The sequence below is a fragment of the Rhinatrema bivittatum genome, chromosome 12 (assembly GCF_901001135.1).
Source record: "Rhinatrema bivittatum chromosome 12, aRhiBiv1.1, whole genome shotgun sequence".
NCBI classification, from domain to species: domain Eukaryota; kingdom Metazoa; phylum Chordata; class Amphibia; order Gymnophiona; family Rhinatrematidae; genus Rhinatrema; species Rhinatrema bivittatum.
Genome location: NC_042626.1, coordinates 62,204,939 through 62,231,937, shown reverse-complemented (window position 1 = coordinate 62,231,937; position 26,999 = coordinate 62,204,939). Strand labels below are relative to the sequence as shown.

The following is a 26,999-nucleotide window of genomic DNA, read 5'->3' as shown; positions in this document are numbered from 1 at the left end:
GGGGATTCATATTAATATATGAAACGTTCCTCTCTTCTCCTAAAAATATTTTGTGATAAAAAAATCTTTTTCTTGAATGTCAGTTTAAATGCTTCACCCTGTATTGGGGTTATTAATATTATATAAACTGTGGCAAAAAAATTTTGTTTAGAGGGTTTCAATTGTGGTTCAATTTAAGTCTGGTAGGAATCCCTCATAAATTATTTGCTGCCATTGAAAGATTTGGTATCTAGCAGTGAATGATGACATAGACTTAATTGGCATCTCAGAGACATGGTGGAAGGAGGATAACCAATGGGACAGTGCTATACCAGGGTACAAATTATATTGCAATGACAGAGAGGAGCACCCGGGAGGCGGTGTGGTGCTTTATGTCCGGCATGGCATAGAGTCCAACAGGATAAACATCCTGCATGAGACAAAATGCAAAATTGAATCTTTATGGGTAGAAATCCCTTGTGTGTCAGGGAAGACTATAGTGATAGGAGTATACTACCATCCACCTGGTCAAGATGGTGAGACGGACAGTGAAATCCTAAGAGAAATTAGGGAAGCTAACCAAATTAGTAGTGCGGTAATATTGGGAGACTTCAATTACCCCAATATTGACTGGGTAAATGTATCATTGGGACACACTAGAGAGATAACATTCCTGGATGGAATAAATGATAGCTTTATGGAGCAATTGGTTCAGGAACCGACGAGAGAGGGAACAATTTTAGATCTAATTCTCAGTGGAGCACAGAACTTGGTGAGAGAGGTAACGGTGGTGGGGCCGCTTCGCAATAGTGATCATAATATGGTCAAATTTGAATTAATGACTGGAAGAGGAACAGTATACAAATCCACGGCTCTCGTGCTAAACATACAAAAGGGAAACTTTGATAAATTGAGAAAAATTGTTAGAAAAAAACTGAAAGGAGCAGCTACAAAAGTAAAAAATGTGCAAGAGGCGTGGTCATTGTTAAAAAAAAAAATACCATTCTAGAAGCACAGTCCAGATGTATTCCACACATTAAGAAAGGTGGAAAGAAGGCAAAACGATTACCGGCATGGTTAAAAGGGGAGGTGAAAAGTTATTTTAGCCAAAAGATCTTCATTCAAAAATTGGAAGAAGGATCCAAAAGAAGAAAATAGGATAATACATAAACATTGGCAAGTTAAATGTAAGACATTGATAAGACAGGCTAAGAGAGAATTTGAAAAGAAGTGGGCCGTAGAGGCAAAAACTCACAGTAAAAACATTTTTAAATATATCCGAAGCAGAAAGCCTGTGAGGGAGTCAGTTGGACCGTTAGATGATCGAGGGGTTAAAGGGGCACGAGAAGATAAGGCCATCGCGGAAAGATTAAATGATTTCTTTGCTTCGGTGTTTACTGAAGAGTATGTTGGGGAGGTACCCGTACTGGAGAAGGTTTTCATTTATTTATTTATTTATTTATTTATTTATTTAAATTCTTTTGTATACTGAAGTATAGCTGAAAGCCTTCACTCCGGTTTATATTGTAACAAATTCATACAAGTAACGATGTTTAACTTGTAACATAGGTACATAAAAATATGAATATAACTCAGCAGAGGCAGAGTGTAACATGTTAGCAGTATACAATTTACATCTTATATTACAGTTTACTTCTTAATTTAGGAGATATTTATTTATTACAGAAGTATTAGCATTCAAGATGAGTAATGAGGTTATTCGAATCAGTCTGTGAATGATTGTCTAAACAACCGTGTTTTTAATTCTTTTTTGAAGGTTTTAGAATCTCTGATGGAATTTAGGTAGTTTGGAATAGAGTTCTATTCTATGGGTCCTGCTATCGAGAAGGCTCTATTTCTAGTAGCGGCTAATTTCGCAGATGACAGGGGGGGAATTATTAGTTGTAATTTTTCAGTAGACCTTGAAGAACGGGGTGATTTGTGAATTGCGATCATGTTATCTAGAGAGGAATTCTTGTCTTTGTAAATTTCATTATGTAGAATGGTTAAAGTCTTGTATTTAATTCTTTGTGAGATTGGTAGCCAGTGAAGGTTTTTTTTAATGTTGGAGTGATGTGATCAAACTTCCTTTTGCCAGAGAGCATTCGTGCTGCTGCGTTCTGCAGTAATTGTAGCGGTTTTAGAGTAGATTGCAGAAGCCCTAGGAAAATTGCGTTGCAATAATCTAGGCTTGAGAAAATGAGGGTTTGTAGAATCGTTCTAAAGTCGTTTGGGTACAGTAGGGGTTTGAGGTATTTGAGAATCTGTAGTTTGTGAAAGCCTTCTTTCGTTTTTATGGCTATACAGTTTTTAAAGCTTAGATCGTTATCTAGCCAGATACCAAGGTCCTTTATTGGATTCTTCATTTGAATGATGGAGTTGTCAATTTGAATGTTGGGTAATTGAGAGGATTGAGCTGATATGGTTCTTTTTATAAGTATCCATTCGGTTTTGTTCATATTTAGGCAAAGTTTTAGTTTGTTCAGAAAACTTTTGATTGATTTGAGGTAGTTTACTGTGAGGCATATGGCTTCTTCAATAGTAGCTGTTATAGGGATTAGTAATTGGATATCGTCGGCATAGAGAAAGAAGGTGATTCCAAGATTAGAAATGAAGTGACATAGTGGTAGAAGATAAATATTGAAGAGGGTAGCAGATAGTGTGGATCCTTGCGGAACTCCTGTTTCAAGGGGGTAGGGATCTGATGAAGAGTTATTAAAGGTGACTTTGAAAAACCTGTCATTTAGAAATGAAGAGAACCAATCAAGGGTATTTCCAGCTAGGCCTATGTTGGCAAGGTTTGATATTAGTATACTGTGATCTACTGTATCAAAAGCAGCAGATAGGTCAAGCATAATTAAAAGGTGATTCAGTTTGTTGTCAAAGCTTCTTGTTAATTTGTTAGTTAAGTTTATTAGAAGTGTTTCAGTGCTGCGGTTCTTCCTGAAGCCATGTTGTGCGGGGTGGAGTATGTTGATGTTTTCCAGGTGTTCATTTAGTTGAAGCAGCATAGCTTTCTCTGTCAGTTTGGCGAGTAAAGGGAGGTTTGAGATTGGACGATAATTATTCAGATCTTTGGGGTCTAGATTTTTTTTCTTAGGGATAGGAGTAATGATTGCAGTTTTCAAATTTTCTGGGAGACAGCCCTCTTCGAGTGACTTGTTTACAATTGCAGCTAGCATAGGAGAGATGATGTGAGATATTTCCTTTAGAATTCGGGTAGGAATAGAATCAAGCTCATGTCTAGCTGGGTTAATTTTTAGAAGCAACGTTTCTAACTCAATGTTGGAAATTGGTTCGAAATTTGACCAGGTGGTTATTGATGTATTGAGGGGTGCGTTAAACAAAGGAGTGTTTTTAAAAGATACTGTGATTTTGTCGATTTTATTTTTAAAGAATTTTGCAAGGTCTTGACTTAGATTATTAGAATCGGTGGTTGGTTTGCAAATTTTGTTGCTTTCTATTAGGTTTTTTTACAATGTTGAAGAGGGAATTTGATTTATTTGTGGCGTTTTTGATCTTTAGACTATAGTATTCACGCTTGGTGTTTTGGATTTTTTTTCTTGTATTCTGCGAGTTTCGAGCGATATTGTTGAAGGGTTACTAGGCATTTGGATTTGCGCCATTCTTTTTCCAGTTTTCTAAGATTAGATTTCAAATTAGAAAGTTCAGAGTTGAACCAGGGATTGATTTTTGCTCTCTTATGTTTTATAAGTTTTTTCTTCTCTGGATTTATGTTATTTGCAGTTTGTTTTGTAATATGAAACCAGGATTTGGTAGCATTATGTATGTTGGATAAATCTAGATTTGTGAGTTGTTTTCCTAATTCTTGCTTGAGAGAGTTGAGTTGGAATGGAGGTCTATAGTTGAAAGATAATGGCGTGTTATAATCAGACATATAGTGTGCGTTTACTTGGGCATTGCATTTAATCAGAAAGTGATCAGACCAAGGAACAGGTTTAATAGATGTTAAGGGATTATAGAAGTATTGGTTTGTGAAAATTAGATCTAGAGTGTTACCAGCTTTGTGAGTGGGGTTGTTTATAATTTGGTTCATGTTGATGCTGGAAAGAATATCAAGAAGTGTTTGATAAATTTGGGATCTAGGTGAAGTACTGGTATGGAGGTTGAAGTCTCCAAATATTATGGAAGGTTTTTTAACATTGATGTTGGTTATTAGAAATTCGATCAGGGTGGAAATCTCGTTGTTAAGTAGTTTAGGAGGGCAGTATATCAAGCATATTTGGAGGAAGTCAGATTCAAGTAACGCAATTTCAAATTTTGAAGGGAGATTTTGAGGGATCAGTTTCATATTAAACTTTTTTTTTATAAGGAGTAGAAGTCCACCGCCTCTGCGGGATTTTCGTGGGATGGAGAATACGTTTTAATCATTATTAGATAGTTGATTTGTGAGAACAGTGTCAGTTTCTTTGAGCCATGATTCAGTAATCGCAAAGAAGTCAGGGTTCTTTGTGTTTATCAAGTCTGATATGATCATTAGTTTCTTTGTTAGTGATTGAGCATTTATCAAGAAGAATGTGAGGTATAGAAGGTTTTTGGCTTGTTGAGGAGAGGGATATTTATTAGGTGGTTTTTTCTTGGTTTTTTATAGCAGTTGGGGTGATCCATGATGGTTTAAGTTTTGAGCTTAAAAACCTCAGGAGATTTGGGGTTTGTCTAATAGTGAAGTGTGTGATACTTGGGAAGGTAGTAGTGATTGTGTAATTTTTGTCAGTGGGTGCACGAGGAGTCTTAAGACTGAGCTAATAAGTGTTGGTAATGTTAGGTTAAGTCGGTTGATTCTTTGAAGGAGTAGGTTGAAAGTGAGGTTAGAAGATTTGAGTGGGGTTTGACTAGCGAGCTTTTCTTTTTTAAGTTGATATCAAAATAATTTGGAAACTTGTTACCTAAGGATTATTGTTGTAAGGTGTGAAACTGGGTAATGGTAATGATTCAGATGGACTGAATCAAATCATGGTGAACCTAGAAGATTGGGCATCCAAATGACAGATGAAATTTAATGTGGACAAGTGCAAGGTGTTGCATATAGGGAAAAATAACCCTTGCTGTAGTTACACGATGTTAGGTTCCATGTTAGGAGCTACCACCCAGGAAAAAGATCTAGGCATCATAGTCGATAATACTTTAAAATCGTCGGCTCAGTGTGCTGCAGCAGTCAAAAAAGCAAACAGAATGTTAGGAATTATTAGGAAGGGTATGGTTAATAAAACGGAAAATGTCATAATGCCTCTATATCGCTCCATGGTAAGACCACACCTTGAATACTGTGTACAATTCTGGTCGCCGCATCTCAAAAAAGATATAGTTGAGATGGAGAAGGTACAGAGAAGGGCAACCAAAATGATAAGGGGGATGGAACAGCTCCCCTATGAGGAAAGGCTGAAGAGGTTAGGGCTGTTCAGCTTGGAGAAGAGAGGGCTGAAGGGGGATATGATTGAGGTCTTTAAGATCATGAGAGGTCTTGAACGAGTAGCTGTGACTCAGTTATTTACACTTTCGAATAATAGAAGGACTAGGGGCCATTCCATGAAGTTAGCAAGTAGCACATTTAAGACTAATCGGAGAAAATTCTTTTTTCACTCAACGCACAATAAAGTTCTGGAATTTGTTGCCAGAGGATGTGGTTAGTGCAGTTAGTGTAGCTGGGTTCAAAAAAGGTTTGGATAAGTTCTTGAAGCAGAAGTCCATTAATGGCTATTAATCAAGTTTACTTAGGAAATAGCCACTGCTATTAATTGCATCAGTAGCATGGGATCTTCTTAGTGTTTGGATAATTGCCAGGTTCTTGTGGCCTGGTTTGGCCTCTGTTGGAAACAGGTTGCTGGGCTTGATGGACCCTTGGTCTGACCCAGCATGGCAATTTCTTATGTTCTTATGTTCTTAGAAGATGTGGTAGACCTGATTGACAAACTGAAGAGTAGTAAATCACCTGGACCTGATGGTATACACCCCAGAGTTCTGAAAGAACTAAAAAATTAAATTTCAGACCTATTAGTAAAAATTTGTAACCTATCATTAAATTCATCCATTGTACCTGAAGACTGGAGGATAGCTAATGTAACCCCAATATTTAAAAAGGGCTCCAGGGGCAATCCGGGAAACTACAGACCTGTTAACCTGACGTCAGTGCCAGGAAAAATAGTGGAAAGTGTTCTAAACATCAAAATCACAGAACATATAGAAAGACATGGTTTAATGGAACAAAGTCAGCATGGCTTTACCCAAGGCAAGTCTTGCCTCACAAATCTGCTTCACTTTTTGGAAGGAGTTAATAAACATGTGGATAAAGGTGAACTGGTAGATGTAGTATACTTGGATTTTCAGAAGGCATTTGACAAAGTTCCTCATGAGGCTTCTTGGAAAAGTAAAAAGTCATGGGATAGGTGGTGATGTCCTTTCGTGGATTGCAAACTGGCTAAAAGACAGGAAACAGGGAGTAGGATTAAATGGACAATTTTGCAGATGATCCAAATTGTTCAGAGTAGTTAAATCGCAAGCAGATTGTGATAAATTGCAGGAAGACCTTGTAAGACTGGAAAATTGGGCATCGAAATGGCAGATGAAATTTAATGTGGATAAGTGCAAGGTGATGCATATAGGAAAAAAGAACCCATGCTATAGTTACACAATGTTAGGTTCCATATTAGGTGCTACAACCCAAGAAAGAGATCTAGGCATCATAGTGGCTAACACATTGAAATCATTGGTTCAGTGTGCTGCGGCGGTCAAAAAAGCAAACAATATTGGGAATTATTAGAAAGGGAATGGTGAATAAAACGGAAATTGTCATAATGCCTCTATATCGCTCCATGGTGAGACCGCACCTTGAATACTGTGTACAATTCTGGTCGCTGCATCTCAAAAAAGATATTATTGCGATGGAGAAGGTACAGAGAAGGGCTACCAAAATAATAAGGGGAATGGAACAGCTCCCCATGAGGAAAGACTAAAGAGGTTAGGACTTTTCAGCTTGGAGAAGAGACGGCTGAGGGGAGATATGATAGAGATGTTTAAAATCATGAGAGGTCTAGAACGGGTAGATGTGAATCGGTTATTTACTCTTTCAGATAATAGAAAGACTAGGGGGCACTCCATGAAGTTAGCATGTGACACATTTAAAACTAATCGGAGAAAGTTCTTTTTTACTCAACGCACAATTAAACTCTGGAATTTGTTGCCAGAGGATGTGGTTAGTGCAGTTAGTATAGCTGTGTTTAAAAAAGGATTGGATGAGTTTTTGGAGCAGAAGTCCATTACCTGCTATTAATTAAGTTGGCTTAGAAAATAGCCACTGCTATTACTAGCAATGGTAGCATGGAATAAACTTAGTTTTTGGGTACTGGCCAGGTTCTTATGGCCTGGATTGGCCACTGTTAGAAACAGGATGCTGGGCTTGATGGACCCTTGGTCTGACCCAACATGGCATGTTCTTATGTTTTTATGATGCAGGCAGGCTGGTAGACTTCTGCTCCCAAGGCATTAGTTCATTGGTATTCAGAGGGAGTTATATGATGGTAGGCTCATTCGTGAGCTTCTTGATGACTGGAACTTTGATGAGAATCACAGGTCCTTTATTTCACTTACTTTTATAAGAAGTGAATTTGCATAATGCATGCACAGTCAATGCATATGGATGAGGGCCAAGCACAGCAGTCTAATTGGGAGTTTTACGCTTATTTTTATAAAAGTGTTCATCTTAGCATAGAGAACTGCATTGTCTCAAACTGACAATAGGAATAAGAGCCCTCTAATCACTATCAAAGCTCTTTGTTTCAAGCAGAGCTAAGGTAGACAAAATGGCAGCAATGCTAAGGATTTCTGTTACACCTAGACATTCTTTCCTACTGGCCTGTGTTTTTTAGAGATGTGAATTGGAACCGGAATCTGTTCGGATTCCGGTTCCAATTCACATCCTGTCTTTTTTTTTTTCGTCCGGCCCGATCACGGTTTTGTTTATCGGCTGCACCCGAGCCGATAAACAAAAAACCCACCCCGACCCTTTAAAACTAATCCCTTAGCATCCCCCGCCCTCCTGACCTCCCCAAAACATTTTACAGGTACCTGGTGGTCCAGTGGGGGTACCGGGAGTGATCTCCCGCTCTTGGGCCGTCGGCTGCCACTAATAAAAATGGCGCCGATGCCCTTTGCCCTTACCATGTGACAGGGTATCTGTGCCATTGGCCGGCCCCTGTCACATGGAGGGAGCACTGGATGGCCGGCACCATCTTTAAAAATAGCGCGGGCCATCCAGTGCTCCTACCATGTGACAGGGGCAGGCCAATGGCACGGATACCCTGTCACATGGTAAGGGCAAAGGGCCATCGGCACCATTTTAATTAGTGGCAGCCGATGGCCCGGGAGCATGAGATCGCTCCCAGGACCCCCACTGGACCACCAGGTACCTGTAAAAAGTTTTTTGGGGGGTCGGGAGGGTGGGGGAAGCTAAGGGATTAGTTTTAAAGGGTCAGTGTGGGTTTAGGGGTTATTTTTGTATGCTGTTTTTCCTGCCCTCCCCCAAAACGATAAGAGAACCCCCATGAACAATATCGTGGGGTTTTCCTATCGTTTTGGGGGAGCCCCCGATTTCTGACTATTTTGAAAATATCAACGATAATTTCAATCGTCCGAAGGCCGATTCACATCCCTAGTGTTTTTCAGTCCCAGCACACATAGGAGAATGGCCATACACCTTTGCTGTTCTTCTTCCATTTTCTTTGGTTTAGGGAGAACAAGCTCTTTTAGATATATTCAGAAAATGTTGGCCTGAATTATCCCTACAGAGGCAGTCATAGAAGAAACTGATTTAGAATGAAGTGGCTGTCACAGAGAAATGGTACATAGAAAATCATGACTGGGACATAGTTATACCAGGCTACAATTTATTCAGGAAGGACCAGGTAGGAAATAAGGAAGGAGCCATGGCACTATACATAAAAAAAATAATAAAGCAACAGAATTGCAGGGTTTGTGAGATAAGGAGGTGACACTGTGGGTTAATCTGGAAAGAGGGAATGGAACATCTATGTATAAAGACCTCCATCACAGACAGAAGAAATGGATAGAGATTTAATGAAGGATATTAACAAAATTGCTATGAAAGGGGAGGAGTTATTGCTAGAGGATTTCAATCTGCTGGGTCTTGATTGGGGCACCCTGGCTGTGGTGTCTTCTAGAAGCAGGAAGATCCTAGATTCTTTGCAGGAAGAGCTATTCTGTCAACTGATGATAAAACCCATACGGGAAGGGGTGATACTGGACCTGGTGGTTACCAATAGGGACAATATCTCTGATGTTATAATAGACCGTCACCTGGGATCCAGTGATCACCAGATGGTGTGGTTTAGTATTTCAGCACAGGAGATGAAGAGTCATTCAAAGGCAAAGATCCTAGAAATCAGGAAAACCTTTTCAAAATGGGGGAGTCCTTCAAAGAATTGTTAGCTGGATGGGAAAATCTAGGGAAGTAGAAGAGCAAAACTAAAAGATATTATAAGGGCAATTGACCTTTTCGTTAGGAGAATAAATAAAGGAAATAGGAAAAAGATACTATGATATTCTAAAGAAGTAGCTGAAAAGGTAAGGGAGAAAAGGTTAGCATTCATAAAATACAAGAGATTGCAGAAAGAGAAAGACAGGTGACAATATCTGGAAAAGCTAAGAGAAACTGGGAATGTAGTCATAAATGCAAAAACTCAAATGGAAAATAAAAACGGGGGAGAAGGTAATTCCTTTCTTTTGATGTATTAATGATAGAAGGAAGTGCAAAAGTGGCATTGAGAGACTCAGTGTTGAAGGAGAGGAAGATGTAGAGGCTGATGAAGAAAACAAAGAATTGCTTAACGTATTTCTGTTAAGTGTTCACTGTGGAAGGACCAGGAACACATAAAATTAACACAAATACGAGTGGAAGTGAAGTAAACCTCAATCAATTTTCTGAAAAGTATGTTCGTGAGGCTAACTAAACTTAAAAGTAGATGGGGCTGGATGGGATACATTTGAGTATATTAAAGGAACTTAGCGAAGTTTTGGCAGCTCTACTGGCTGACCTTTTCAATGCTGCTTTAGAGTCAGGAGTAGTTTTGGAGGACTGGAGATGGCTATTACTAGCAATGGTAACATGGAATAGACTTAGTTTTTGGGTACTTGACAGATTCTTATGGCCTGGATTGGATTGGCCACTGTTGGAAACAGGATGCTGGGCTTGATGGACCCTTGGTCTGACCCAGTATGGCATTTTCTTATGTTCTTATATCCTATTCATAAAAGTAGAAATAAGCAGGAGCTGGAAATTACAGACTGGTTAGTCTGAACTCTGTGGTGAGCAAATTAATGGAATCATTGCTAAAACAGATCTGGAATCCAATGGATTGCAAGGTCTGAGGCAGCATGGTTTTACTAGAGATAAATCTTGTCAGATGAATCTGATCAATGTATTTGATTGGGTGACCAGAGAGCTTAGATCAAGAGAGAGTGCTAGATATAGTGTACCTGGATTTGTCAGGCCTTTGACACGGTTCCGCATAGGCAACTTGTAAATAGATTAAGCACCCTTGGTATAGGCCCTAGAGTGACTGACTTGGTTAGAAACGGACTGAGTGGGAGGCAACAAAAGGTAGCGGTAAATGGAGCTTGCTCTGAGGAGGGAGATGTTACTAGTGGTGTGCCTTAGGGATTGGTACTTGGACCTGTTCTTTTTAACATTTTCATGTGCAACATAGCAGAAGGATTGTTGGGAAAGGTTTGTCTTTTTGCGGTTAATACCAAAATCTGCAGCAGAATAGACAGCCAGTCTAGAGTGTGGCAGGTAAGATTTAATGCTTAGAAATGCAGCGTATTGCATTTAGGCTGCAAAAATCCAAGGGAGAGGTGTACAATAAAGAGGAGCAGGATCTGGCTACTAACGGTGACATAGCAATAGGTCATGCCTGGATGTGGAAGGACATCATCGGCAAACATTTTACTCGGCACCTCAAAGTGCTCGAAATTTTCGCAAATTAGTTTTTAATTTATTTATACAAACTTCTATTCCACTGATCTGCAAATCTTAGCAGAGTACAAAACACATACAAAATAAAATCAGTCAAACGATAACTTAATATTAAGCAGCACTGGCAATTAAGGAGCAAAGGTTACCGGAGACCTGAAAGGTAAGAGGCAGAAGGGAATCGCATCAGTCAGGGAAGGCCAGGGCAAAGAGGGGTGGGGGGCCTCAGGTACGACTCTTACTCTTTTCAGGGGGGGCTAAAGGAGCAGAGCTTAAGAGGTGGTGCTCAGCAGACCCCAAGGCTTTTTAACTTGTTAGTCTTGCAGTTCGGAGGGGGAGTACTAGCACCCCCAGAGGGTAAGTTACTAAGAGGCACGGAGAGAGGTGATGGGTCATGTGGCTCCTTTAAATTTCTATGCACTAAATTTGAAAGCACTAAATAAACTTAAATTAACAAAAATCACCCAGATTTTGGGTGCTTTAATGCTTTCATCAGAAAAAGTATTCTCCACTTTACACCTTGCTTTAACCATGGGATTTAATTTTTGTGGCAGTCTGTACACAAACAGCAAAATGAGAAGAAAAATCATGGTACACTAGTGACACCCAGTGCACATTCTGTGAATGGCATGAGAGTTTCCCCAGTTGATTTCTCATGTATAAAGACCAAATAACATGAGCCTTCTATATTAATTTACTTTATTTATATTCCGCCTTTCAGACACTTCAAAGTGATTACATGTAGGTATTCCATTTCCATTTGTATTGAACTTTACCTTCATATTCATATATACATACAGGTAGGTGTGTGTATCTTTTTCTTTATATATATCTATTTGGCCGATGCATTACAGTGCGCTCAGCTGAGCCACTGTATAACCCGCAGTTGGACATGGGTTAAATAGGCGCTAATCCACCCCCTAATGCAATAGGGGGATTAGCGCCTATTTAATGCGCATCCAATGCGGAGTGAATGGGATAGTGCTCATCACATGCAAATGCATGTGAATGAGGCTATTACACATTCACTCCAATGCAAAAAAATAAATGTGAGTCTCAGATGCACATTTATCGCTCAGCTATTAACGCCTGCCTGGAGCAGGCGTTAATAGCTGAGCACATTGAAAAAAAGTACAGAAAAGCAGAAAAAACTGCTTTTCTGTACTACTTTTAAAAGTTAAAAAAAAACAAAACCCCAGCTAGCTGGCTGCTTTGAAGACTGATGCAGATATGGTCGGCGTTGGTTTTCATAACTGGCTGGCTGCATTATGAAAACCGACGCCGAGTTTATCGGCATTGGTGTTCATAACCGGCAGAATGCCGGTAACCGCGGCATTCTGCCCCTAATTACAATATTACAATATAGCATGGCACCCCCCTTGGGGGCGTCATGCGCACATTAAGGAAGCGCTGCTGACTTTTCAGCGCCCACTTTTTTTTTGTATCGGCCCCTATATGTTTAAGAAAAACTTAAAAAATACACCTTCAAGGCCTAGATTCATCATTTTGTGATAAATATGACAAAAATAGCACTGTAATTTAAAAAAAAAAAAAAAGGTGTGTGGTAAGGCTAATTTTCCAGGTACCATTTATTGCACCTATGGAATTTTCACTTTGTAAGCTGAGAAGTCCAGCTTTTATTGCATTTTGGGCTGCTGGAGAGAGAGCATGAGAGAGAGAGTGCCTCTGTAAAGGCTTACCAAACAGTTAACATTTTATACCACTGTAAGAGGGGCCACTAGTAACTCGAGGTGAGGTTTGTGGGGGTGGGGTGGGTTCTGGGGGGCAATTTAATGGAATTTGGAAAGATGAAAGGTGAAAGAAGAGTAGATTTGTACCATGTTCTCTCTACCTAGCTTGATGCACTATCTACCTAGCTGCAGTCAAAATACCTCTCTACCTAGCTGCAATCAAGCTAGGTAGAGAGAACATGGTACAAATCTACTCTTCTTTCACCTTTCATTTATTTATTTATTTATTTGTTGAGTTTTATATACCGTCATTCGGTAGAGCCATCACAATGGTTTACAAAAGTATACATTTTTCTTAGCAGTTTCTCATCACTCCAAATCACATTAAATCTTCACTGATGGTAAGTAACTGTGCTGTTTGTATGTATGACTGTGAATGTAAAATTGCCCCCCAGAACCCACCCACCACAAACCACACCCTGAGTTATTAGTGCACCCTCTTACAGTGGTATAAAAAGTTCAGAAATCAGTGGGCCTCCACAGAGGCTCCCTCTCCCCTCCCAAAACGGGATATGCAATAAATCCTGTTTCGGCTGTAACACACAGCTATCGCAGGCATAATGCTGAGGAAAAAGGTGTAGTTATTTCTGGCATTAAATCCCGTGAATGTTATCCAGCCCTCATTTACATTTACTCTGCCCAAACTCCTCCCACTTGAATAAAATTTTGAAATTTGCATACATATTTTGCAATGCAGTATTTATTGCATGCGTTAGAGCATTATCACGGGCATTAGGGCCCTACACGCCGTGATAATGCCCTAACGCATTTTGATAAATGACTCCCTAAACTAGCATTTGATGGTCACATGACATTGATTTAATTTTTGAGGACTTGTCCTCTCTAGAATTAGTGATTAGCTTACCCAGAAGAGAGTTTGCTTTTCTTGTTTTTTCTGCAATGTATTTTGTGCTTTTACTGGAAAATGTATAATGTATGCTGGTTTTATTTCTAATGAGGTAATTAATGCTGTTTAATTGTTTGTTTTTGTAACCTGCTCCGAAATATGGAGAGGCGGGCTATAAATACTTTTAAATAAATATATTCAAATTAAACAATGTGACATTTTTTTCCCATCAATTTACACATACTCGATGAGAAAAGTGACATTGTTTCAGTTAGAACATCATGGGACAAGGATTCAAAAGAAGTGATCTGGGTTTGAAATTCTCTCTTATAATTAGGGTACAGGAAGACAGTAACAGAGAATAAATCTAGAGATGTGTATAGTTGTTTTTTTTTTTCATTTCATGGTTCGGTTTGGGTTCCTCGCAGGTAATTTCGTTTTTCCACGATTCAGATTTTTTTTTTTCGTAGTTCCCAAATCTCGCACTAACACGAAATACGAATTTTTCTGAAATTTCAGAAAAATTTAGTTTGTTTCAGAGCGCTCCTGAAACATAACGAATTAGACATTGTCTAATTTGTTTAAAATGAATTCACATCTCAAATACTATGAGGATAATTTTCAAACTGCGCACAGCAGCATATATGTACGTATATGACTGCATGTGGTTTTATATATTTTGTAACCCACATATATGTGTGTTTATAAAATATGCATATCTACCCCGCAACATACATGTGTATGAAGGATTACACACAAATACATACAGTTCATTTATATCAATGCACTGAACACATGTACTTTTCCTATTTTTTATATTTTATGCATGAAAGTAATGTAGGACTTGTGTAAGTCCCAATTTATACACATAAGTTGGCCAATTTTAAAATATTCATGCAACAAGGAAATTACCAATTTTACCATCTAGTCCTCCAGTTCAACCAATCCTTCTCCAGATCATCGAGAACTTCATGGTTCTTCAGCCTGAACTCCCCCCACTCCCCCCACTTCACCCAGACTCCCTCCCCCCCACTCAGTCAGTACTGCACAATAAACACATTTAATATCACTTACACCAGATTATTAACAGATTTAAAAATACGCAAGTAAGTTGGAAAATGTGCGTGTATATCTTTTAAATAGCAACTTATACATGTAAGTGTTGACCCCGCCCTGAAACGGCCTCTAGACCGCTGTTTTTTTACACGCATATATGTGCACACGGAAGTAAAAATATATGCATATTTTATACTTTTATAAAATATGGAGTACATGAGTAGAGACTACTTATGCCCGTATATGCTAAATTTTATGCACATAACGTTTTGAAAATTCACCTTTCAGTCTCTGTGACCAGTTTATATTTCATGCACTTGATTCTAAACAGGCATCCTCTCATCCCCATCCCCTACTGTGTGGAGTCTAGAAGGGCTCCATCCTATCTCTGACACTCTTTAACATCTCTATGGCCCTGCTAGACAAACAACTCAAGCATTACAAAATCTCTACCACACCTATGCAGATGACATCCAGCTATTTTGCCCCCTAGGTATAGACCCTGACCAAGCAATCTTCAGCCTGGACATCTGCCTGGATAAATTGTCAACGTGACTGCCCCCGAAAAACATAGCTCCTTTGGATTAGGGAATAAAACTTCATAGCCACATCAACTCAAGAGTAACCTTAGAAGGAATAGCCCTCCCTTTTTCCTATCAGGGTCGGAGCCTGGGTGTTGACCTGGACTCTGCACTCACCACTGAAGGCCAGATACTTTCTGCGACTAAGTCCTTTTTCTTCCAATTGCATCAGCTAAGCTACCTTCACCCCTTTTTTTAATGGCCCAGCCTTTGCAATGGTGATCCAGACATATGAAATCTCCTGCTTGGACTACTACAACTCCCTATACATCGGACTGCCCAAAAAAATTGACCGCCACCTGCAGTTCATACAAAATGCAGCTGCAAGAAACATACAAAATGCCAGAAAATTTGACCATACCACTCCACTGTTCAGAACCCTACATTGGCTCCCAACACATTGCTTGACCATATTGAAAACCTTAGTTTTGGCCTTTACCACCGTATCCGAACAACTGACTTGCTCTTTACACTCCCACATGGCCTTTGCATGCACTTTGACCAGCCCGCTTAGTAACGCCGGCCCCTAAGGAAATGATACTCTCTAGCACTAAGAAAAGAACTTTTGCAGGCATCGTCCCCACCCTCTGGAACTAGTGCCACTGGGTATCAGGCTAGCCCCAGACCTCCTCATGTTTAGGAAATGACTGAAAACTCTGTTATTTATAGCAGCTTATGGTTTGTAACCTGTCTCCATCTTAGCCCCGAAGAACCATTTAAACTGCTTACATACGGAGCCAGGCTCTTTCCATTCTACCCTACTGTAAAGTTTTAGCCCCACTGGAACTGTCTTCTCTTAAGCTGTATTTGTGTTTGATAATTCTCTGTCTGTAATCAGTGTTGCCTCCTCTTCCCTCATTCTTAATCTCACTTGATCTTGCTATTTTGTCTTCTATTGACTACAGACTGTAACTCGCCTTAAAACATAAAGACACAAGATTTGCCATACTGGGTCAGGCCAAATGTCCATCAAGCCCATTATCCTGTTTCCAGTCCAGGTCATAAGTACCTGTCAGGACCCCAAAAGGTCAATAGAATCCATGTTTCTTATCACAGGGATAAAAAGTAGATTTCCTCAATTCTACTTTAATAATAGTTTATGAATTTTTCTTACAAGAACTTGTACAAAACTTTTTTAAACCCAGCTCACTAACAGCTTTCACCACATCATCTGCTAACGAGTTCCAGAGTTTAACTATGCATTGAGTAAAAAATATTTTCTTCTATTTATCTTAAATGTATCACCTAGTAGTAACTTCATTGAATGTATTTTTTGAAAGAATAAACAACTGTTCTATTTCACTCATTATTTTATAGACCTCAGCCGTCTCTTCTCCAAGCTGAAGAGCCCAAACGCGTTTATTTTTTCCTCATAGGGGAATCATTCCATCCCTTTTGTCATTTTGGTCACCCTTCTCTGTATCTTTTCTAATCCCGCTATGTCTTTTTGAGATGCAGTGACCAGAACTGCACATAATACTCCAGGTGCAATTGCACTATGGAATGATTCAGAGACATTATGCTATTCTCTGTTTTAATCTCTAGCAGAGGATTCAACATATATTTCATGATGACACTGTAATGGAGTGTCCCTTGAAACCTTCACAGCCAGTGTTGGGCCAGGCATCCAACATCTAGTCTGGTCCACCTTAAAAGCTAGAGAAACAGGAGTTCTGTGGGCTGGTCCCTTGAGAACAGGAATACGATATTCAAAGTGCGTTCAGTGCTAGATAGCCGGATAAGGAGGACTTATCCGGCTATCTAGAGGGCCACTAAATATCCAGTTATATTCAGCGACCACTAGATAGCTGGATAATTCTCTTATATATAAGAAAAGTCAGAGTCCAGCGGATAAGTCTCTTATCCGGCTATCTCTTAGCTGGTCAATTTGTGGGTGGGCAATGGACAGATTGGGGTGGTGCTATTTAGCTGGATAAGTTATCCAGCTAAATGGTGATATTCAGCCTTAACTAGATAACTTATTCAGCGAAGTTAGACCTGCCAGAGAGTAGGTTTAACTTAGCCAGATATAACTTATCCGGCTAAGTGTAGCGGCTTATATGTGGATATTCTGTGGCACAGCCATGCTGCTGAATATCTCTTGTAACTTAGCCGGATAAGTTATATCTGGCTAAGTTATATATCTGAGTAGATTTGAATATTGGGCCCACTGAAGACAAATGCTGATGTGAATGTGGCTGAAGGTAAGCCACTCTTGTAAATAAAGTTTTATATAAGAAAAGTTAGAGTCCAGAGAGTGTCTGTCCTCTGGGAAGTTACAGACCGCTTATGCTGTCTCACAGATGCCTAGATCTTTTTCCTGGGCGGTGACTCCCAATGTGGAACCTTGCATTGTGTAGCTTAATTTAGGTTGATCTTCCCTAAATTCACTTTGCCCTGATCCACATGAAATGTCATCTGCCATTTGGATTCCCAGTCTGGCAATGTCCTTTTATAATTTTTCACAATCCTCTTGTGATTTAACAATTTTGAATAATTTTGATTCAGCAAATTTGATCACCTCACGCATCATTCCCATCTCTAGGTCATTTATAAATGTTAAAAAGCAGCGATCCCAATACAGATCCATAGGGCACTCCACTATTCACCTTTTTCTCTCTGTTTTCTATCTTTTAATCAATTCTCAAACCACAATAGAACATTGCCTCCTATCCCATGACTTTGTAATATTCTTTGAGTGTCTCATGAGGTACTTTGTCAAACACTTTCTGAAAATCCAGATACACTGTATTAATGGGCTCACCTTTATCCACATGTTTATTCATGCCTTCGAAAAATATAGCGGATTGGTGAAGTAAGACTTCCCTTGGCTACATACTGACTTTGTCCCATTAAACTAGTCTATCTATATGTTCAATAATTTTGTTCTTTAGAATACTTTCAACCATTTTTCCCTGCACTGACACCAGGTTCACCGGTCTGTAGTTTCCGTGATCACTGCTGGAACCCTTTTTAAAAGCTGACGATATATTAACTACCCTCCAGTGTTCATGTACCATAGCTGATTTTAATGATAGTTTACATACAGTATTACTAACAGTAGGTCTGCAATTTCATTTTTAAATTCTTTCAGCACTCTGGGATGTATACCATCAGGTCCAGGTGATTTGCTGCTCTTTAGTTTGTCAATTTGCTCTAGTTCATCTTACAGGTTCACTGAGATTTGTTTAATTTCCTCTAAATCATCAACTTTAAATATCATTTCTGGCATGGGTATCTGCCTTACATCTTTCTCATAAGAACATAAGAAATTGCCATGCAGGGTCAGACCAAGGGTCCATCAAGTTCACATCCTGTTTCCAACAGAGGCCAAACCAGGCCACAAGAACCTGGCAATTACCCAAACTCTATTCTTATGATGGAAAAGCATGACAAAATTAAATGATGATGATGATAAACAGAGTAAGGAAGTGTATTATTCTGATCAAATTGTGGAATTTCACGGACTGTGAGTGAAAAAATACCAGATAGGAACACTAAGGGGTAGATTTTAAAACATGGATGTGGGTATTTTATAACATGCACGCGTTGACATGCACATGTTATAAAATACGGTTCCTGCGCGCATGTGCAGGTAGGTCGAGACTCGTGCTCGCATGGGAGTAAATTTAAAAAGCTATGCGTGGCGATGTGAGTAGGGCTTCCCCAGTTCCCTCCCAGTCTGCTCCAATTAAGGAGTGAACTGGGAGGGAACTTCCTTATACCCCTACCTAACCTTCCTATCGTTTCCCCTCTCCTCCACAACCCCTAACCCTTCTTAGCTGCTTACTTACTTTTTTTTTTTTTTTTAAATTATTTACTTCTCCTCGGGAGCAGTAAGTAATCTCCGCGCTCCACCTGGCTGCCAACACGCGCTTCCCCAGGACAGCATCGAATAGCGCTGTCCCATCCCTGCCTGCCCCCCAACCTGCCCCTTTTGAGAGGCTCAGCACTTCATCACCTAACGGGGTTTACGTACGGGGCCGGGCCTTTCCGAAAATGCACGCGGCGCATGCAAGGTCTGGTCATGAGTGTAACTCCCCATTTTAACAGGTGCGGGCCTCTGAAAATTAGCCCGTAAATGTCATCCAGATTTGTGAACCCTGCCTGGAACAAGTGCACCACCTTGTTCTTACAGAAGTATTTTTGCTATATGCTATGTTTATTTACATTTGTAGATCACCTTCATTGTACCTACGTTCAACTTGGTTAAATTACAGCTAATCTGAATGTGTTCTGTTGCCATATTTATTTGTCTTTTAAGGAGTCCCCAGAAGCTGAAGAGAACTCCCCCATGGATTTCAGGCGCACAGCTGAGCAAGGTCCTCCCAGTTACTCCAGCTCTCCAAGCACCCCTGGAAGATCTCCAGGGCCCACAGCTCGCTCAGCCCGCAGATACCACCTCTCGCCGACGCCTACCCAGTCTGCAGTGACAACTCAGTCACACAAGTCTCCACCCCGGTCACCAACCAGCTCCCGGAACACTGCGCGAGTGGTGCGAGCAGGCGGGGTGCATATGATCCAAGAACAGGAAGAGGCCAATTCTGTAGAAATCAGTACCTAAGCCTATGTATATTCAAAAAGAGCCAGCCACCATTTAAAGATTGAAAGAATATGTTCTGTAGTAGCAGCTGAGCTAAGGAAAAGAGACTGGTGTATAGTGGAGAAGAAACTATGTAAAGCTCTGATTTTAGTTCCAGTTAATATGGGACCAATAAACAAGCAGTGGCAGGCAGCACAGAACGCTTTTAGTGCCCAGGTGTTGCTGGATCAAAACTTCAGCACTTGCTAGAGATGTATTTTATTTCAAATGCTAGCAATAATTACATAGGAATAGAAATGTGTATATTCTATTTGAAGTTCTGGGTCACTTGTAAAGAATGTTTTCCCTGGGAAAACTCTCATTTAAAGTATAGTACAGATTTCTGATACAATAGCGCTTCACTATTTAACTCCTGGTGTTCACTTCGTTGGAAAAAGCATACAAGTCAGGAAGCAGAAGGTGAAAGAAATCTTGGAACTATGCAATGCAGTTAGGCAAAGAACTTGCTAGGGGGTCACTGTATATGTAATACATACACAATGCGCTTACCTGCCTCATCTGGGCCAATAAAAATGCTGGTTTTCTTCCTCCCCACTGGCTCCTTTTTAAGAATCCCAAACTCCAAAGCATTTTAATGGAAAACTAAATCCTCTCCCTGCTTTCCCAGAGGTATTTTATAAATCTCTTGCATCTTGCTTTTTTTTTTCTACTGGGCATGAATGGGGATAATTTTGTAGCATCCCACACAAATTAAGACTGGCACCAGTTTTCAAAGAGAAAGTAAATGCATACTTATCCCGATTAAACTTCCCACACCCAATTACACCTGCTAAAATTGTGCACCAGAAACTTTTGGGGAAATTTTGTGCCCATATTTTTGAAAATGTCTTCAACCTCACCCCCAGAAATGCCTCCTCTCAGCTCAGATCAACTTACACATACATCATGATCATGCATATGTCAGGCGGGCAGGTTTGTCAAAAGCTATTTTTGCCCATAAAAGTCCTTTTGAAAATTACCCTCATGATGCATATGTAGAGTCCACATGCCTGAATGAAAAAGCAAAGCCATGATATTTCAGTAGGTTTATGCTAATCTAAGCCACCATATGGCTGGAGAAGCACCATCCATTTTACATGCAGCAGTAGCAAGCTGTTGGCAGTGTGCAGCTGTGACTCCGCTGTCCAAAAGATGAGGATTAGTTGATGAGGTTATAGAGGGAGAGCACTAGGCACAGATATCCTGCTCTGTAACTTTGGAGTGTGATTCTTTGGCTCCATAATGTTTTAAGCCCTTCAGAAACTGGATTTGTGCTGACATCACAAATTGCCCTTCTGCTGAGAATGGGGAGCATGTCTATAGGGATGGGGATTTTCTGATATTGTTTTCCTGTTATATGCAGCTCTTGCTTATAGGGGTCTGCACCTGTTTCTCTGAATGTGACAGTCTGTCTAAAGCAGATGACAGATTATGTCACTGGTAGGTGATAATTTGCCAGATTGCTTTTTTCCTGGCTGGGGTGGGAGTCAGAGGTGTTAAAATTTTCAAATGTTCTTTGTGTCATATCAGCGATGTAAGATTAATACGATAACATCAGGAGATCTTCCTCCCTTCCCGGATTTCCGACTCTTATCCTCTATGTATTCTGCAGAACAAGAACCAGATTGGCCAGAGTGTGCCATGATTAGGGACTTTTGTTTTCAGTTTTATTTATTTTGTTTTCTCCAGGAATTTATCAGTGTTTATTATAATGAACAAAAGCGGGGGAGCTTCAGTGGAAAAAAAATCTACTGCCATTTCTTCTGTTTATGCTCAAGCTTATGCTTCCAGCAAGCACTACCTCTGTCAGAGCAGCCCTGAGGGCAGAACAGTGGGTCCACTGCTCCTGACAAGCAAAATTAAAGAATTGGGAGGGCCGGATATCTTTTAAAGATATCTTGCTAAGTTACATGTTTTCTGGCCGCACAAGGCCGGATAACTAAAAAGCTACCTGGCTATATTCGAATATAGCTGGTCAGGTTTTTTAGTTATCTGGCTACATGTAGCTAGAAAACTTTAGGCTAGTATATTCAGCAGGATGTTTATTCTGTTGAATATACAGGACAAGTTATTATTGCTACCATATATGTTATTGAATTGACAATAGGTTTTACTGATGTTAAGCACACTTAACGCGGGTAAATGGGCTTTGGAAAATTGCTTTGATAGTATGTTACATTTTCCTTTGAAAGGTCTATATTCAGACACAGTCTGGATAGAAAAGTTAGCCAGATAAACTTATCCAGCTAACTTTGGAGGTATATTCTATAGTGCAACCATACTATTGAATATAACCAACTATCTTAAAGTTAGCCAGCTAACTATAGCTAACTTTAGGTAGCTCTTTAGCTCGACCAGACTTAGCTGCCTAAGTCATCCAGCTCACTATGAATATCTGAGTTAGCCGGTTAACTTAGGGCTGGATTTTCCTACGGTGCACAGGTTTTTGAATTCCATGGTAATGGGGGGCGGGCCTGCGAAAGCCGACAGTGATCGCACCACCCTGGCGTTATTGCTGCCGGCTTTTGCACCCAATAGCGCCATCATAAAAGGTGCTATTGGACACGGTGAAAACATCGCAGCCAGCGATGTTTTCGCCGCGTCTGCCCTGGTGCCGCCCCGACTCCTCCTCTTCCGGTTCTGATGCCGCCCCCAACTCCTCCCCGATACGGTAGGAAAATGACCCCCTTAGTTGGATAACTCCACTCCTTCCAGTTATGCCGGAATGCCTCTAACTTATCCAGCTAATAACCCCCTAACTTATTAGCCAGCTAGAATTTAGCTGGATATGTGCCCAAATATTCATTTAGTTGGCTTACTGTTAAGTTTGAATCTATGCTGATAATTTCTAACATGGCCCCATGAAACTCTCTAGCTTTAATACAGACTGTGATATAACCCTGCAACAGGATGCCTGTGGGAACCCATAGAAAATTCCTTCACTTCCAATGGAGCCAGGCACAGATTACAAACAGCCATCAGCCATTACCCATAGCAGCTCACAATGGCCTGTGCAATACCCATGAGTCCCACAACACTGAACACTGCCTACTACATATCAAAGTGATCTGAGCAATGCCCAGGAGTCTCACACAGCTCATCAAATTCCACAGTAACCTTTCCAGTGCTTACCAGGACATAAAATAACTCAATGATGTCCACTGAGTCCCACAGAAATCTACAGAGTCGCTGCTGTCCTAAGTTAGAGAAATACCAACAAGAGATAAAAGAAAACTTATTTTGTAAAATAAACACACCAGATACATAATGAAGCTTCTTTCACACAGTTATATCCACAATCATTGACTGGTAGCAGCAAGCTAGATGTAGTATGCAGACAACACACTACTGGTCTTCTCATTCATCCACCCATATTTTTATTAACTGTTCATCTTCAAGTATAATTTTTTTTATCAAACATATATAAAGAGTGTTTAAAGCTTAAACAAGCTCAATTAATAATGATGGCATACTATCTCTATGTATGAAGAGACCAAACTTTAGCAAACCCAGTCTATGATGACTAAATATTCTGGCATTAGCTAATGTTTTGTCCTGGGACTGCTTCAGGGGACAGAAAAAACTTAAACATAGATCTCCACACTTATCTGCTGGTGTTCAGTGTCCCACTATTGCACAGTCTCAGAGGACTGTCCATCTTGGCCATAAAGCTGCTGGGAAATGCTGAGATTTAAAGGACTATCCTTAGTGATGATATCACATAACCACATGTCAAGAAGTGTGCACTCTGATAGGGTCTAGATATAAAAACATAAAAAATTCTAAATGAAAAAATGGGTTTACACCCATTGTTTCTATAAAAAAAAATGTTTACAAAAAAATAAAAACCTATCAACAAAGAACAAATCACCTTGCCCCAACATCATGGAGAACTCGTACAAACACTCGAAGATTCCATTGTTGTCACAAGAACCATGAAAGATCTTGTTCTATATTCAATCCCAAAGGAGTCAAAGTACCCAAAATGGTGTATTCACCTCTGCTTTCCCTATAACTGTAGACATGGTAGATTCCGCCCCCACATGCCAGTCAACCTCAACTTTATTGATTACAGAATTGTAGCATGTCAAAATAATTTGAAAATTCAAAACAATGGAGCAGTAAGTCGTATATTGATCAATCTTAAAGTCTTTCCAACATGGAGTTTGTTGCAGGGACATTGAATAACATATAGTATTTCCATTGATTTACAATCAGTCTGAAAATGTAACTTAAACATACGTCCCAAAGCAGGAAGAGTAATCGAATCAATACACATGGTTATGTGGCAAACTGAGCAAAAGCTGATGGAAATTCTGAGATATGATACTGTGTTCTGGACCATACCAACCTTGTCTAGAAAAATCAGATTTAATTAACAAGTTTCAAATTCGTACCATAAGTTTGTGATCCTCAAGAAATTTTGAAAAGCTGAATATAGTTGATGTGCCAATGACGGTGAATGATTTATTTAATTGCAAAGGTTTGAGGAGTAAATGCCAAGATATATGACAAACTAGCTTCTGACTTGGAAGTTTTAGGCAAAAACTGCTAACTCACGGTGACACTACTTCACTTTTAAGAAAGCCTTTTTAATACAAGTTCTAGGGTACCCCCTAGATATAAAATGTGACTGCATAAGCTTTGCTTGTTGAAGAAACTCTTGTTTAGAGGTGCAAGTATATCACAGCCTCAAAAGTTGGTTGATTGAGAGACTTTCTGTGAGGGATCTTGTATGAGCACTGTCAAACCGTAATAATATATTACAATCTGTAGGCTTCTGATAGAGTGTAGTCTGAAACCCTGAGATATAATAATGGTTAAATCCAATAATGTAATCTGATTCTTATCAACTACAGCTGTAAATTTCAGAATAATATCCAAAGTATTCAATCAAATTACAAAATCGTGAAAAAGATTTGGAGCCTTTCCATAAGTTCAACACATCATCAATGTAATGTTTTCAAGAAATCAACTGAAGCTGGACAAGGTGATGATCCATCCAAGAGTCTTCCAATTGTCCCATTTATAAATTACTAAAATGCGGCTGTGCTTTGAATTTGTTGGTAAAATGTTTTGTCAAAAGAAAATTTTTTGTCAAAGTAATCTCTAAAAGTTTATCAAAAAAGGTGAGGAAACCCAGTGTGGATGGGAATGTCAATCAAAATATATCAAGCCCACTTACTGAAGATATGAATTTTGTAACCCAATGGAATGACATTTTAAACACATGTAGCCTTAACCTCATGATTTTGTCCATTTGCAAAACCCGAATATCAATTGAGTGTTTAAAAGATAAGATCACCCAACTGATATGCCAAGTACAAGCTGAGGTGCTGACTGATATTTATACTACTGAATACCAATCTCTTCAGGATGATTTGAATTCCTTTAAGAGAGAAATAAAAACAGTTATATGGGACACATTTTTGAAAGATGAGGGAGATTATTACTTAAGAGGTAAGGTTTACCCTTGGTTACAGATAATCGCACTACACCACGCCAACAAGTGATGTTCAATTACTCAGATGAGGATTCTTCTGGTGATGAAGATCTTCATTACAAATGCGACATTTATTAGCAGCAAACAAACGATCTGTACATTGGCCTTTCAGAACATGTCTCCCATTGACACACATGATGGATGCATTTTCATTCAGAACAACACACTTGCAGACTGGTCAAAACCAATGGTTTTAAATCTCTTCTATGTTCTTTCTCACAGGTGAGCATGCTAGCTAAAGAATTCTTTCATATTCATACCTAAATTTGATGCATTTGTCTAAGAGGTCTCTGTTTATCATTTTATATGGTTGCTGAAACTGAAATATTTTTTTGTTGGCCATCCATGTTAGGTAGGTCCATCATGAGAAATCCATCAATATTATGTCCTCCAGGACCAGAGGTTTCAGCCATCAAAACGTTTCATGATTTGGTGCTACAGGATGTCCTCTACTCCAAGCAGACGTGTTGATTATTTCACAAGAGATGATTGGACAGCTTTATGTGAGCTGCAGTCTTCTACAAAATTGGTCATAAAGCCAGCTGATAAAGGTGGATGTGTTGTGGAGATGTATCGATTTAAGTATGAGTCTCAAGTTTGGCATCAGTTATCTGAAATTAATTTTTATTTACCTCTTTCAGCCAACCTAACACCAGCTTTACAGTCTCATATAGCTATGTTAGTGGACACCATTGTTTCTACTGGTTTTCTAATGCAGAAGTAAGCTTCTTTCTTGAAAATTAGTCACCCGAAGGTACCGGTTTTTTACATAGTACCTAAAATTCATAAAGCATCAGATTGACCCGCCTGGCCAACCAATTGTATCAGGTCACAATTCATTTCTTGAGCCACATTTCAAGTTCATTGATTACTTTCTAGCACCTATTGTCCCTACTTTGGCTTCTTTTTTAAGTGACTCAAGATATGTTAGAACAATTAAATAAATCCAGCTAGATTTATCAGAGACATTTCTTGCCTTACTAAATGTAGGAGCAATGTATTCAAATATACTGCAACAGGACTCCTTGGAAGTGGCCTTGATATATTTTGATCAACATCTGTCCACACCAGATTCCCTCTTCTTTTTATGGATCTTTTAGAGATAAGTTTAACCAAAAATGTTTTTGCATTTGACAAAACATTTTACCAACAAATTCAGGGCACAGCTATGGGGTCCACTACGGCCCCTGATTTAGCTAATTTATATATGGGCCAATTTGTGCAGTCTTGGATAGCTCATCACATTTTTCAGATTCAGTTGATTACTTGGAAATATTATTTATTTATTTATTTAGGTTTTTTTTTATATACCGGCATTCATGATAAAATCACATGATAAAATCACATCGAACAAGGTGTGCAAAAAGTACAATAATTGAATCTAGTGCAGAGGAGTAGCAGTTACAATGAAACAGGGGTAATGGAACAAGAGAGAAAAAAAGCAGAAGAAGGTTAACATCATAAATTAATAATTATTTACAGAATCGAAGTGGCTACATTCTTTGAGTATATAGGTTGTGATTCAGGTATGGTCAGGGAAGGCTTGTTTGAATAGCCAAGTTTTCAATCTTTTTCGGAAGGTTGGCAGGCAAGGCTCCTGGTGAAGGTTCGTGGGGATGGAGTTCCAGAGTGATGGACCGGCTGTCGAGAAAGCCCGTTCTCTTGAGGATATGTGCCGCGTGAATTTGGTATTGG

The 26,999-nt window shown here is 39.5% G+C and overlaps 1 protein-coding gene across 5 annotated transcripts in view; it reads left to right on the top strand.

Moving 5' to 3' along the window:
* HEPACAM (hepatic and glial cell adhesion molecule) overlaps nucleotides 1-20,353 on the top strand; it is a 128,872-nt gene extending 108,519 nt beyond the window's left edge. For all 5 annotated transcript variants that reach the window (XM_029574161.1, XM_029574159.1, XM_029574158.1 and 2 more), the window contains one exon: nucleotides 19,484-20,353. In XM_029574161.1, coding sequence (XP_029430021.1) covers nucleotides 19,484-19,783 — 300 coding nt within the window. In that variant the 3' untranslated portion in view covers nucleotides 19,784-20,353. The remainder of the gene's footprint in view (nucleotides 1-19,483) is intronic.
* Nucleotides 20,354-26,999: the final 6,646 nt, after the last annotated feature.